The sequence below is a fragment of the Bactrocera dorsalis genome, chromosome 6 (assembly GCF_023373825.1).
Source record: "Bactrocera dorsalis isolate Fly_Bdor chromosome 6, ASM2337382v1, whole genome shotgun sequence".
Taxonomy (NCBI): Eukaryota; Metazoa; Arthropoda; class Insecta; order Diptera; family Tephritidae; genus Bactrocera; species Bactrocera dorsalis.
Window position 1 is genome coordinate 33,589,314 of NC_064308.1, and position 14,180 is coordinate 33,603,493.

The following is a 14,180-nucleotide window of genomic DNA, read 5'->3' on the forward strand; positions in this document are numbered from 1 at the left end:
CATTGCTCTAATGACAACAAACAAAGATTAACACTTACCGATCCAAACGGGGTTAGATCGCCGAAAAAGCAGCCCTTAGCGGGATAAAATCCAGGTCAATTCCGGGGCGTAGAGCGGGCTGTTGTGGGAATTGGCTTAAAATTCTCGTCCTCCAATATGGTGCAGAGGCATGAACGATGACAACATCTGATGAGTCGATGTTGCGAGTTTTCGAGAGAAAAGATCTGAGAAAGCTTTATGGTCCTTTGCGCGTTGCCCTCGAAGAATACCGCATTCGATGAAACGATGAGCTGTATGAGATATACGACGACATTGACATAGTTCAGTGAATTAAAAAACTACGGCTACGCTGGCTAGGTCATGTTGTCCGAATCGACGAAAATACTCCAGCGCTGAAAGTATTGCACTGTTCGGATGCAATAATAACAATGGTAAAAAGTGTGCTACGAAATGGAGATTTTTCCATTTCCCTAAAGATAAAACAGTACTAAAACAATGGATTCATTTTTGTCGTCGTATGAACAAATTAATGTTGAAAATGCATGCATTTGTGAAGTGCACTTCGCGGCAGAAGCCTTCGAAAGAAACTTGCAGTTTGAAATGGGTAATTATGGCTTTTTGATTACAATAATTTTACTTTTATAACCAAACACTCTTGCAGGTTTAAGTTCGCGGAGCAACCAGCACGTTTCCCACGTTAACCACTGCTCCTGTAGTGGCTAATAAAAAGAAGAAGGGTGGAATCTCGTGCCCAAAAAGAGATGATAAAAAAAATGTTGAAGAATGCGTCCTCTGTTGAAGTAATTCAAGAAGACGAGGTTGGAGAGGCACCTCAAACTGCAGGAGAGAAGGTCATCGATGAGAAAGACGAGAAAATACTGCATTTGGAAATAGAAATGTTAGTTCTAATTGATATTGATGAAGTATCTTTTTCTTACATAAGAATGTGCATTTCTTATTCTTTTTAGACAAAGGTTGAATAGTGTTATTAGCACTTTGCACAAGTGCAAAAACGAGCAGTTAGCAGAAATCAAACGCCTTAAGATTTCCATTAAGGCCGCGGAATTCCACAGAAAAAATTTGGAGCAAACACTTAGCTGCATTTTCACCAACGGCCAGGTAAGTGCCCAAATTCTAAAAACTATGTTGCAAAATATACAAAAGTTCATTACACATATGTATATAGATTAAAAAATTTAGGGATGGAAACAAACGGCGAAATTGGAAAGAACAAGGCATAGCTAAGTCGATCACGCTATATTCAACGAGCCCGAAAGCGTAAAATTCTTAAGGAGAAAAACTTTCCTCTACCAGGTGTGCGCACTCTGCAATTGTGGTCAAAGAAAATTGATGTAGCTCCAGGTGTCACAGAGCCGGTGATGAAACTGTTGAAGACAGCAATTGAGCTAACAAAAGCGCAAAAAATTTGTGTACTCAGTTTTGATGAAATGAAGGTCAGTAAGAGTTACTGCTACGATAGATCAACTGATTCGACATTGCCTCCTGTTAACTACGTTCAGGTTGCAAAAGGACGAAAGAAATATTGTTTAGCATTTTGTCAAGCGTTAAAAAGGGCGGTTACAATATTGTTGCCATTGTAAGCAATTTGGGTGGATCAAATAGAGGCTTATGAAATGATCTTGAAATTAATGTGGAAAAACTAAACACTAAACAATTATTTAAATTATGATATACCTTAAATTGTATTGCGCACTTGCTGTTTTCTTTTGCAGATTTTCACACAACGGAGACAGGATTGTGGTTATTGCTGATGTCACCCTTTTAATAAAACTACAGAGAAATCATTTTTTGGATAAGGGAGAGATTACTATCAATAAAAAAATTGTTAGAAAAGTCATTATTCTGAAGCTCTCGCTTACGTCCAACGAGGTATCCATCACGCAAGAAATTTTCTAGAAGCATTAGTCTGTAACAGGAGCAGAAAGGCAAAAGGTTAAACTAGCCACAAAATTGTTCTCCCACACAATTTCTCAAGCAATAACTCGAGCGGCTAGTTTAGGTCTACTTCTTCTTCTTAATTGGCGTTGAAACCGCTTACGCGATTATAGCCAAGTTGACAACCGCGCGCCAGTCGTTTCTTCTTTTCGCCACGTGGCGCCAATTGGATATTCCAAGCGAAGCCAGGTCCTTCTCCACTTGGTCCTTCCAACGAAGTGGAGGTCTTCCTCTTCCTCTGCTTCCCCCGGCGGGTACTGCGTCGAATACTTTCAGAGCTGGAGTGTTTTCGTCCATCCGGAACATGACCTAGTCAGCGTAGGCGCTGTCTTTTAATTCGCTGAACTATGTCAATGTCGTCGTATATCTCGTACAGCTCATCGTTACATCGAATGCGATATTCGCCGTGGCCAACGCGCAAAGGACCATAAATCTTTCGCAGAACTTTTCTCTCGAAAACTCGGGAGAATGGAGTCATGTGTAGAAGTTCACGCAAGTGAGGAAAGTTCACTTGGGAGTGGCCAGAAACGATTCTTTTACATATGACTTAAGCAGCTCACGACTTCCGGTCTTTGACCAAGTATCCTCTGGGTAGCCTAAGAACATCCGTTTGAAGGCGAACTAAAGTGAGAAGGCGAAACATCTCCTGCATAGGGTTGTGCGCTGGGTTTGGGACCCGCCACGTAAAAAAACACTCCCAATGAAAGACAACAACAAGCCTCGGATGAGTGACCCCCGACGACGACCATGGCAATCGAAATAAGGACTACGAATTGAGGGCATGCACCTCGAATGTCCGGTCCCTTAATTGGGAAGGTGCCGCTGCCCAGCTGGTCGATGTCCTCGTAAAAACAAAGACTGACATCACCGCCGTCCAAGAAATGCGATGGACGGGACAAGGACAGAGACGAGTAGGTCCTTGTAGCATTTACCACAGTGGTCATATAAAGGAGCGTAAGTTTGGTGTGGGATTTGTGGTGGGAGAGAGACTACGTCGCCGAATACTATCATTCACTGCGGTGAGTGAACGTCTAGCCACAATCCGCATCAAAGCGAGGTTCTTCAACATATCGTTGATTTGCGCCCACGCCCCGACGGAAGAGAAAGACGATGTGACCAAAGATGCCTTTTATGAGTGCTTGGAGCGCACTTATGAGAGATGCCCTCGCCACGATGTCAAAATCGTGCTTGGCGACTTTAATGCCAGGGTGGGCAAAAAAGGTATCTTTGGCACTACGGTCGGTAAATTCAGCCTCCACGAGGAAACATCCCCAAATGGGTTGAGGCTGATCGACTTCGCCGGAGCCCGAAATATGGTTATCTGTAGAACTAGATTCCAGCATAAGAAGATTCATCAAGCTACCTGGCTGTCTCCGGATCGAAAAACCACCAACCAGATCAATCATGTTGTGATAGACGGAAGACACGTCTCCAGTGTTTTAGATGTGCGTGCGCTCCGAGGTCCTAACATCGACTCGGGCCTCTATCTTGTTGCAGCCAAAATTCGCACCCGCCTCTGTGCAGCAAAAAACGCACGCCAACAAACACAAGGAAGGTTCGACGTCGAGAAGCTGCAATCACAACAGACAGCCGAACGATTTTCTACTCGGCTTGCACTCCTGCTCTCTGAGAGCACTCGTCAACAACTCGGTATAAGGGAACTGTGGGACGGCATTTCAAACTCCTTACGTACAGCTGCAACCGAACCAATTGGTTTTCGGAAAGTCCAAAAGAACAGCTGGTAAGACGAGGAGTGCCGTGTCGCAGCGGAGAAAAAACAAACTGCCTACCTCGCAACGTTACGATCGACCACAACACGTGCGGGATGGGATAGATACCGAGAGCTGAAGAGGGAAGCGAGACGAATCTGCAGACGGAAAAAGAAAGAGGCCGAAATGCGTGAGTACGAAGAGCTTGATAAGCTGGCCGACAGGGGTAATGCTCGAAAATTCTACGAAAAAATGTGGCGGATTACAGAAGGTTTCAAGACCGGAGCATACTCTTGTAGAACCCCCAAATGTGATCTAGTCACCGATGCTCAGAGCATACTTAAATTATGGAGGGAACACTTCTCCAGCCTGCTGAATGGCAGTGAACGCACAACGCCAGGAGAAAGCGAACCCGATTCCCCAATCTATGACGATGAAGCAGATGTTCCACTACCCAAACATGAAGAATTTCGAATAGTAATTGCCCGCCTGAAGAACTACAAAGCGGCGGGGGCCGACGGTTTGCCGGCCGAGCTATTCAAACACGGCGGCGAAGAACTGATAAGGAGCATGCATCAGTTTCTTTGTAAAATATGGTCGGACGCAAGTATGCCCAACGATTGGAATTTAAGTGTGCTATGCCCAATCCATAAAAAAGGAGACCCCACAATCTGCGCCAACTACCGTGGAATATCGCGTACAAGGTTCTATCGAGCGTATTGTGTGAAAGATTAAAGCCCACCGTCAACAAACTGATTGGACCTTATCAGTGTGGCTTTAGACCTGGCAAATCAACGACCGACCTGATATTCACCATGCGCCAAATCTTGAAAAAGACACGTCAAATAGAATCGACACACACCACCTCTTCGTTGATTTTAAAGCTGCTTTCGACAGCACGAAAAGGAGCTGCCTTTATGCCGCGATGTCTGAATTTGGTATCCCCGCAAAACTAATACGGATGTGTAAACTGACGTTGAACAACACTAAAAGCTCCGTCAGAATCGGGAAGGAGATCTCCGAGCCGTTCGATACCAAACGAGGTTTCAGACAAGGCGACACCCTATCGTGTGACTTCTTCAATCTGCTGCTGGAGAAAATTATTCAAGCCGCAGAACTTAATCGAGCAGGTACAATCTTTTATAAGAGTGTACAGCTGCTGGCGTATGCCGATGATATTGATATCATTGGCCACAACACCCGCGCCGTTAGTTCTGCTTTCTCCAGGCTGAACAAGGAAGCAACGCAAATGGGTCTGGCAGTGAACGAGGGCAAGACGAAATATCTCCTGTCATCAAACAAACAGTCGTCGCACTCTCGACTTGGCTCTCACGTCACTGTTGACAGTCATAACTTTGAAGTTGTAGATAATTTCGTCTATTTAGGAACCAGCATCAACACCTCCAACAATGTCAGCCTGGAAATCCAACGCAGGTTTACTCTTGCCAACAGGTGCTACTTCGGACTGAGTAGGCAATTGAAAAGTAAAGTCCTCTCTCGACGAACAAAAGCCAAACTCTATAAGTCACTCATAATTCCCATCCTGCTATATGGTGCAGAGGCATGGACGATGTCAACAACGGATGAGTCGACGTTGCGAGTTTTCGAGAGAAAAGTTCTGTGAAAGATTTATGGTCCTTTGCGCATTGGCCACGGCGAATATCGCATTCGATACAACGATGAGCTGTACGAAATATACGACGACATTGACATAGTGCAGCGAATTAAAAGACAGCGTTGGCTAGGTCATTTTGTCCGGATGGACGATGACACTCCAGCTCTGAAAGTATTCGACGCAGTACCCGCCGGGGGAAGCAGAGGAAGAGGAAGACCTCCACTCCGCTGGAAGAACCAAGTGGAGAAGGACCTGGCTTCGCTTGAAATATCTAATTAGCGCCATGTAGAGGAAAGAAGAAACGACTGGCGCGCCGTTGTTAACTCGGCTATAATCGCGTAAGCGGTATCAACGCCAATTAAGAAGAAGAAGAAGTAATATTTAAAATATTGTTACAAAAGTAGTATTATGTTTGGTACCATATGTATTTGTTTGTCTTGCTATATGCATCCCTTATTATAAACATTTGGCGCCGCGGTTGTCTGTTTGTCTACTTAAACAATAGCTGCATGTATAGGGAATGTATAGCATCATTATGTGTTTGTCTTGCTAAATGCGTTTCTTATTACAAACAGTAGGCACCACGGTTGTCTGTTTGTCTACTTATAGCATAAACATTAAGGGTATATGGAACGTACAGCATTATGTTCTTATAATTGCCAGACGCAATATTCTAGAAGGACACGTCGGCATCAGCGAGGAGTCCCAGTGCTAAGAGTAAACTGTTATAGTGTAGACAAATTGCAAAATAAAGAGTTGTTGAATTGAATTAAACGGTTTTTGGTTTTATTTGTGAATCCAGAGGTACGAACCTAGTAAAGTAAACTAGTAAGCAGTAAATTCGTAACAATATTAATTAAAATGTTCATACATAATACAACCTCATTTTGTAGACAAATGACTGGTTTGATCTAATGAATGTCAGAGTGACCAAAGTTGGAGTGAGGGAACGCTTGCACGCCTACGGTTTGGCTTTGAACAAGAAAAATAATGTACTGGAACAGATGATGGAGATGGTTTCATCAATGAGAGTCAGGGGCGTCGCGAGGTTGGGTGTGGGGGGTGTGACACCCCCCCAACTATGAACGAGTCGGCATTTTCGACCGTTTTAATATCATAACAAAAAATTTGAAAGTTCATTTCGGCAATTCCAGTAAGAGTTGCCAAGTACCCGGAAATTTGTTGTCAAAACTTATTGAATATTTTTAAGATTTTCATCAAAACATATTATTGCACATTAATTTTTACGTCATATCCATTGCGAATTCACTAGCCGGCATTTATGAAAATTCTAACTTCAGTAAAACGCAATAAATAGCTCTATAATTGCGGAAGCAAGCTTAAAAAGACACCTTTTCGTAGGCTGTGTGGATTTCTTTCGAAGGTATTGTTAACGCTTTGGAAGTCATTCAAAAAGATTCAGAAAATTTTGATAACAATACACGTACATTAGCTTCTGGTCTACTTAAAAAAATTCTGGATTTTGATTTTATTAGCTCGTTATTTTTTTGTAAAAATGTAATGTTTAAAGTAAAAAATTTGACAGAAAGTTTGGAAGCCGAGAAATTGAACGTCATTGACGCATTATTGCTGATTGAAAGCACATCAGCGTCATTCCAAGAAATTAATGACGATTCACAAATTAACGCATTGCTAGCGAGTTCAGTTGCATTTGCTGAAAAGTGTCAGATCAACCCTGAAAATGACTTTTCGAAACACCACAGAACACGCCGTGCTCCGAAGAAATATAACGATAATCCAGCAACTGCTTGTAATTTTGATTTCCAGACATTTTATAGAAAAGAATTCAAAATTGTCCTCGAAAATTTCACAAATTGTATTCAAGATAATTTGCAAGAAACTATGTCAACTTTCAAACCCATTCAAGAGATGTTCAGGATTCCAGCCAACAGAAGTAATATTACAATAGAATCTATACAATTTGTTTTGCAATTGGAACCTAAGTTCTTCAGTGAAGATCTAGATTGTATTTTTGCTGAAACACAAATTATTTTTGATTCATGTAAAGAGTGTAAATCTTTCGATGATATTTCTATAGTAGCGTACAAATTGAGAAAGGTCATTCCTTCTGCGTACAAAATTGTTCATTACATAATGACTGCTCCTGTCACGTCAGCTTCATGTGAACGTTCTTTTAGTAAATTGAAATTTGTTTTCAACGATTTGCGTACAACAATGGGGGATGAACGTTTGAATTCTTTGATGCTGCTTTCTTCTTCAAAGGATAAAGTAGACGAAATCGATCTGCGCGATATTGTTGGAAAATGGTCAATGTTGAAACATCGCAGAGTGAAAATATAACTCAGAAATTTATATTTTTTGCAATTCGATTTCTTAAGAAAATCTTGTTTTTTCCCGCGTAACACGTCGCTGAACAATATATGTATTTTATATTAAGAGAAACATATTAAATGATGATTATACTAATATGTACAATACTTATTTGAGAATAAAATAATGAATTTTGCTATTATGTTGTCAAACTTCTCCGTAATACCTTATCAGAAATGAAGATATCCTTATTTTATATATATTTATAAACATATACATTAAATCGGCAAATGAGTCGGCATTTCAAAGGGACTCACCCCCCCATGATCTGGAACCTCGCGACGCCTCTGATGAGAGTCATGGGTAAAAATGGTTTGCTCCCATTCTAAAAAGGTAATACTCAAGCTATATATTTAAATAAGTTGATTTTCTACAGTTTTTGATTTTACTTATGAGTTATAGGTATACTCCAAAGTAATAACGCTTTAAAATTGCTGCTGGATGACTTAAGACAGCAGTACAAAATTGATTACGTTTTGACCTACCGACAACTACCAGATTTGGAAGGGAATTACTTATTTCTAACCGGTATTTATCAAAATAGTATTGTTACAAAAAGTAGTATTAAGTTGTATTTGTATTGCTGTATGCATCCCTTATTATGAACAATAGTTGTAGGTATATAGAATAGCATTTGTCGAAACAATAGACGTCTGGCGCCGCACTGTCTGCTTGTCGAAACAATAGACATCTGGCGCCACAGCCGTCTGCTTGAACAATTGCAGAGTCTGGCGCCGCGGCTGTCTGCTTGTCTGCTTGCGTCTGGCGCCGTATAGCATTATGTTCTGGTAATTTCCAGACGCAATATTCTAGAAGGACACGTCGGCATCAGCGAGAAGTGCGTGGCTATATAAGCCGTGGCAACGCCAATGTAATCAATCAGTGCTAAGAGTAAACTGCTATAGTGTAGACGAGTTGTGAAATAAAGAGTTGTTGAATTAAATTAAACAGTGTTGATTTTATTTGTCAATCCAGAGATACGAACCTAACAAAGTAAACTAGCAAGAGTAAATTCGTAACAATTGGTGTCAGAAGTGGGATTGTCAAATAATCCAAATTCAAGATGGTTAAATTCGGAGAATTGAGAATTCAGCAATTAAAAAAAGAACTGGAGGAGCGTAATTTGCCGATAAGCGGGCAAAAGGCGGATCTGCAGGCACGATTACGTGAAACAATGGAAGCGGATGGAATTAATGTGGACGAGTTCGAATTTAATGGGCCAGAAACTTCTACAAAGGTAGAAGAAAAAGTAGAAGAACAACGAACATCATCAAGTGCAGACACGAACATGCTGTTAGTGGCTATTAAGCAAATAATAGCTGAAAATACATCACAAATAGCAGAAAATGCAGTGCAAACAGAAAATCGTCTGGCACAGCAAATAGCTGAAAATATATCACAAATAACAGAAAATGTAGTGCAAACAGAAAATCGTTTGGCACAGCAAATGACGCAAATAGCTGAAAATACATCACAGTTAGAGTCTCGCCTTACACAACAGATTACGGAAAATACTACACAACTACAAAAACAAGTGCAAGAGAAATTTTCAAAATTTGAAGACGAATTAAGCACTTTAAAAAATGGCGAAGAAAATTTAAAATCAGAAGTTCTGCAATTAAGTAATCGTGTGCGAGAACTGCAACTACATGGCCCTGCACCATCAACAAATAATCAAAGATTGAAGGCCCCACATTCGATGGAAGTATTCCATTTCAAATTTTCAAACTTTAGTTTGAAAAGACAGCGAGGGGTCAGAAGATGAACGAGTCATTGCAAGAGTTTGCAACTGAAATAGAACGACTGGCTCATTTGGCAAATGCAGATGCACCTGTGGATTACATTGAGAGGGTAAAAATTCAATGTTTCATAAATGGAATTCGTGATGTGGACACCAAACGCGCCACATATGCATTGCCAAAAAGAACGTTTGCTGAAACGGTTTCGCACGCCCTCACACAGGAAACAGCTTCCCTACTAAGTAAACCAGCACACAAAGTACAAAGGGTTGAAATGGAACAACCGGCGCTGATGGAAGAAATATTGAAGACTCTGAAGACAATTGCTGCACCGCGAGTAAATACAACAGGAAGATGTTTCAACTGTGGAAAAGCGGGTCACTTTGCCCGAAATTGCAATATAAAAGTAAACTCATCAAAACGGAAACAACCAACAGGTAACGAGGACGGAGCATCCACATCTCACAAGTCGTTAAACTAAAACGGAACAGTTCAAAGGGGCGTGAGCTGGTTCCCACAACTATTTGCCCCGCCATCTCGATATCACAAATAGGTCGCCATGACAACAATCTTACTATCAACGGTATCGTAAATGGACGACTGTCAACGCTTACTTTGGATACTGGTGCCACACATTCAATTATCCGACCGGATGTGGTAAGAGGAACGGTTGAACCATTAGTCGGTTGCAAGCTTCGAACGGCCACCGGAGAGGAAGCAGCTGTCGGGGGAAAAGTGTTTTGCGAAGTGATGATTGGTACCCTGGAAGTTAATCACACCTTCATCGTAGCAGAAATCACGGACGGAATTATAATGGGAGTAGATTTCATGATTGATCACGGGGTTACTTTGGATTTAAACAAGCAAATGCTGTTTTGCCAGAACATGGAGATGCCTATAAACACCGGATATGTGACCAACGTTGAAAGTAAGAGGGTGATTGTTGATGATAATCAGAGTATTCCACCAAAATCTGAGGCGATTGTATGGGCTAAAGTGAATGGAGGAGGTGGGACTGAAGAGTTGTGGATTGTGGAACCAACAAAAATAGATACACCCATATTGGTAGGAAGAACGCTTGTGACAACTAGAGAAGACGCCACCATTCCGGTCAGAGTAGTGAATGAATTCAACACGCCTATAAGTCTGAAGAAAGGAGCAGTAATTGGACAGTGCCAGAATATAAGTGCAATAGCACGATGCGAACGGTCACAACAGAAGCCTACTATTGAGCCACAGCAGATAAGTCCTACACTCCTAAATAATTTGCTGAACGAACTGCATGGAAATGAAAAATTAAAAGCAGAAAAACTATTAGAAAAATACGCATCCATATTTGCAAACGAAGGAAACACAGGAAGAACCGGCATTGTCAAACATCGCATAAATACTGGAGACGCTAAACCAATCCGGCAAGCTCCGCGTAGGGTTCCACTAGCAAAACGTGAGGATGCTAACAAAATTATTGAAGACATGCACAAAAACGGTGTAATCGAACCTTCAATAAGTCCATGGAGCTCACCTATCGTCTTAGTTAAAAAGAAAGATGGTAGCACCCGTTTCTGCGTAGATTATAGGAAGTTGAATGATGTCACAAAGAAAGACAGTTATCCTCTACCGAGAATCGACGATACATTAGACACCTTGTCTGGAGCGAAATGGTTTTCTACATTAGATCTACAAAGTGGATATTGGCAAGTCGAGATTGATGAATGTGACCGTGAAAAGACCGCTTTCAGTATGGGCGACGGGTTATGGGAATTCTCTGTGATGCCATTTGGGTTATGTAATGCGCCTGCAACGTTCGAGCGACTGATGGAACATGTGTTAAAAGGACTCAACTGGAAGACATGTTTGGTGTATTTTGATGACATTATCATCATGGGAAAAAGTTTTGATGATCATCTGAAAAATTTAGAGGAAGTCTTTCAGCGAATAGCATCAGCCGGATTACGCTTGAATCCCAAAAAGTGTTCATTATGGAAGAAGCAGGTCACATATCTCGGACATAAAGTGTCAACTGAGGGGATTCACACCGAGGAAGGAAAAATAAAAGCAGTCAAAGATTGGCCTCGACCCACCAACATACATGAACTCCGCAGCTTCCTTGGTTTATGCACGTATTACCGCCGTTTTGTACCTGGATTTGCGAACGTGGCTAGAAGTTTACATGATTTAACAAAGAAGAATCGCCCGTTTGTATGGCAGTTGGAACAAGAAAAAGCGTTTGAGCAGCTTAAAGAACTACTTTGTACGGCGCCGATGTTGGCTTATCCAATACCTGGAAAGAAATTCATCCTGGATACAGATGCGAGTGCTTATGGAATTGGAGGTGTCCTGTCTCAGTTCATCGACGGACAAGAAAGAGTAATTGCGTATTACAGCAGAGTGCTCGGCAAACCAGAGAAAAACTACTGTGTGACGCGAAAAGAACTACTAGCTGTGGCGGAATGTGTAAAACATTTCCACAAGTATTTGTATGGCCAACGGTTCTTGCTGAGGACTGATCATGCAGCATTAAAATGGTTATTACAGTTTAAGAATCCGGAAGGCCAAATTGCACGATGGATCGAAAGATTACAGAATTACGACTTCGAAACGGAACATCGAAAGGGGATTCACCACAAAAATGCGGATGCATTATCACGTCGCCTTTGTCCACTGGAATGTAAACATTGCTCCAAATCAGAAGGAAAAGAAGGTATAATCGACGTGCGATTACTGAATATAGAACCTGAAGATGATTGGACTCCTCACCGCATCAGAATCAATCAGCTGGAGGACCCTGATCTTGCAAAGCTGATAATAGCCAAAGAAAATGGGGTACGGCCACCAAAGGAACAAATAAGTAGCGAGAGTCCAACTGCAAAAGCATATTGGGCCCAATGGAACAGCATAAACCTCGTTAATGGATACCTTCATCGTACCTGGGAAAGCGAAGATGGCAAACAGTCTCGTCTGCTGATCATAGTACCGAAGTCCATGATCCCGAAAGTATTGAAAGAATATCACAATGGACCTAGTGGAGGGCACCTTGGGATTACAAAAACTATAGAGAAGATTAAACAACGGTTCTACTGGATCGGTTGTCGAGATTCCATAGCAGAATGGATAAGTAATTGCGTAGAATGCATGGCAGCTAAAGGTCCTAAAGCCAAAAGTCGCGGTAGGCTGCAAAAGTACAACGTGGGATCACCATTTGAACGAGTCGCAATGGATGTTGCAGGTCCGTTCCCAACCAGTACGGCCGGAAACAAATATCTACTGGTTGTCATGGACTATTTCAGTAAATGGCCAGAAGTATATGCCTTACCAAACCAAGAAGCGAAGACAGTAGCCGAAGTGTTTGTAGAAAATTGGATAACAAGGTTCGGAGTGCCCGTCGAATTACACTCAGATCAAGGCAGAAATTTCGAATCTTCCATTTTCCAAGAAGTCTGTACATTATTGGACATCCACAAGACACGGACAACAGCGTTACACCCACAATCAGATGGGATGGTAGAGAGATTCAACCGAACGCTCGAAGAACATCTGCGGAAAATCGTTGATAAAGATCAACGGAATTGGGACAAGTGCATCCAGATGTTCCTGCTGGCGTATCGTTCAGCGAAGCACGAGACAACTGGTTACACGCCAGCAAAGATTATTTTCGGATCTGATCTGCGACTCCCTGCTGATCTTAAGTTTGGAACGAATCCTACAGCTGTAAGAAATGATGGAGATTATTGTTCTGCCTTAAAGGAAGAAATGAATGAATTGCATGTAATGGTAAGACAGCATACGCATCTGATGAGCAATAAGATGAAGGACCGGTTCGATCAAGCGGCAAATTCAAAAGGTTTTGAAGAAGGTGATCTGGTCCTGATGTACAATCCACTTCGAAAGAAAGGCTTGTCCCCGAAACTGCAGACAGCCTGGGAAGGACCCTATATGGTGATGAAACGACTTAATGACGTGGTATACCGCATACAAAGACATGGGAAAGCACGATGTAAAATGAAAGTAGTACATTTGGAGAGGCTCGCCCCATTTGGTTCAAGAGGATTTGTGCCTAATCGGGACGATTAGGCTTTAGTGGAGGGCAGTGTTACAAAAAGTAGTATTAAGTTGTATTTGTATTGCTGTATGCATCCCTTATTATGAACAATATTTGTAGGTATATGGAATAGCATTTGTCGAAACAATAGACGTCTGGCGCCGCACTGTCTGCTTGTCGAAACAATAGACATCTGGCGCCACAGCCGTCTGCTTGAACAATTGCAGAGTCTGGCGCCGCGGCTGTCTGCTTGTTTGCTTGCGTCTGGCGCCGTATAGCATTATGTTCTGGTAATTTCCAGACACAATATTCTAGAAGGACACGTCGGCATCAGCGAGAAGTGCGTGGCTATATAAGCCGTGGCAACGCCAATGTAATCAATCAGTGCTAAGAGTAAACTGCTATAGTGTAGACGAGTTGTGAAATAAAGAGTTGTTGAATTAAATTAAACAGTGTTGATTTTATTTGTCAATCCAGAGATACGAACCTAACAAAGTAAACTAGCAAGAGTAAATTCGTAACAGTATTATAAACATAAAACTGCAGAAAACATTCTTATATAAAAATGTATTGATGTTAACAAATGCAAATGTGTACTTACATACAAACTAAGTTTTTGCATACTAACCACTGCTTCTTATCCTAATTATAATAATAATCTTAACTAACAATTTATTCCATTTATTTATACGCATGTATGTACATATGTTTATTATATTTTTGGATGTAATATTTTACAACGTGTGTCACAAATGCAAATATTATATGCA

At 41.5% G+C, this 14,180-nt stretch overlaps 2 protein-coding genes across 2 annotated transcripts in view; both read left to right on the forward strand.

Moving 5' to 3' along the window:
- Window positions 1-6,653, forward strand: part of LOC125779322 (craniofacial development protein 2-like) — a 158,790-nt gene extending 152,137 nt beyond the window's left edge. Inside the window, exon 2 of the mRNA XM_049460601.1 lies at window positions 5,118-6,653. The gene's annotated coding sequence lies outside the window, so the exon portion shown is untranslated. The remainder of the gene's footprint in view (window positions 1-5,117) is intronic.
- On the forward strand, window positions 465-2,579 carry LOC115065759 (uncharacterized). The gene is made up of 4 exons (XM_029548389.2): window positions 465-604; window positions 662-898; window positions 969-1,119; window positions 1,187-2,579. Exons 2-4 carry the CDS (start codon window positions 762-764, stop codon window positions 1,280-1,282), a joined length of 384 nt encoding a protein of 127 aa, XP_029404249.1. The 5' UTR covers window positions 465-604; window positions 662-761; the 3' UTR covers window positions 1,283-2,579.
- Window positions 6,654-14,180: the final 7,527 nt, after the last annotated feature.

Excerpts from the sequence above, each read along its gene's own strand:
- LOC115065759 (XM_029548389.2), top strand. The coding sequence starts at position 762 with ATGATAAAAAAAATGTTGAAGAATGCGTCCTCTGTTGAAGTAATTCAA. Across the intron at positions 899-968 it reads CTGCATTTGGAAATAGAAAT|ACAAAGGTTGAATAGTGTTA; the intron begins GTTAGTTCTAAT and ends TATTCTTTTTAG. Across the intron at positions 1,120-1,186 it reads GCATTTTCACCAACGGCCAG|ATTAAAAAATTTAGGGATGG; the intron begins GTAAGTGCCCAA and ends ATATGTATATAG.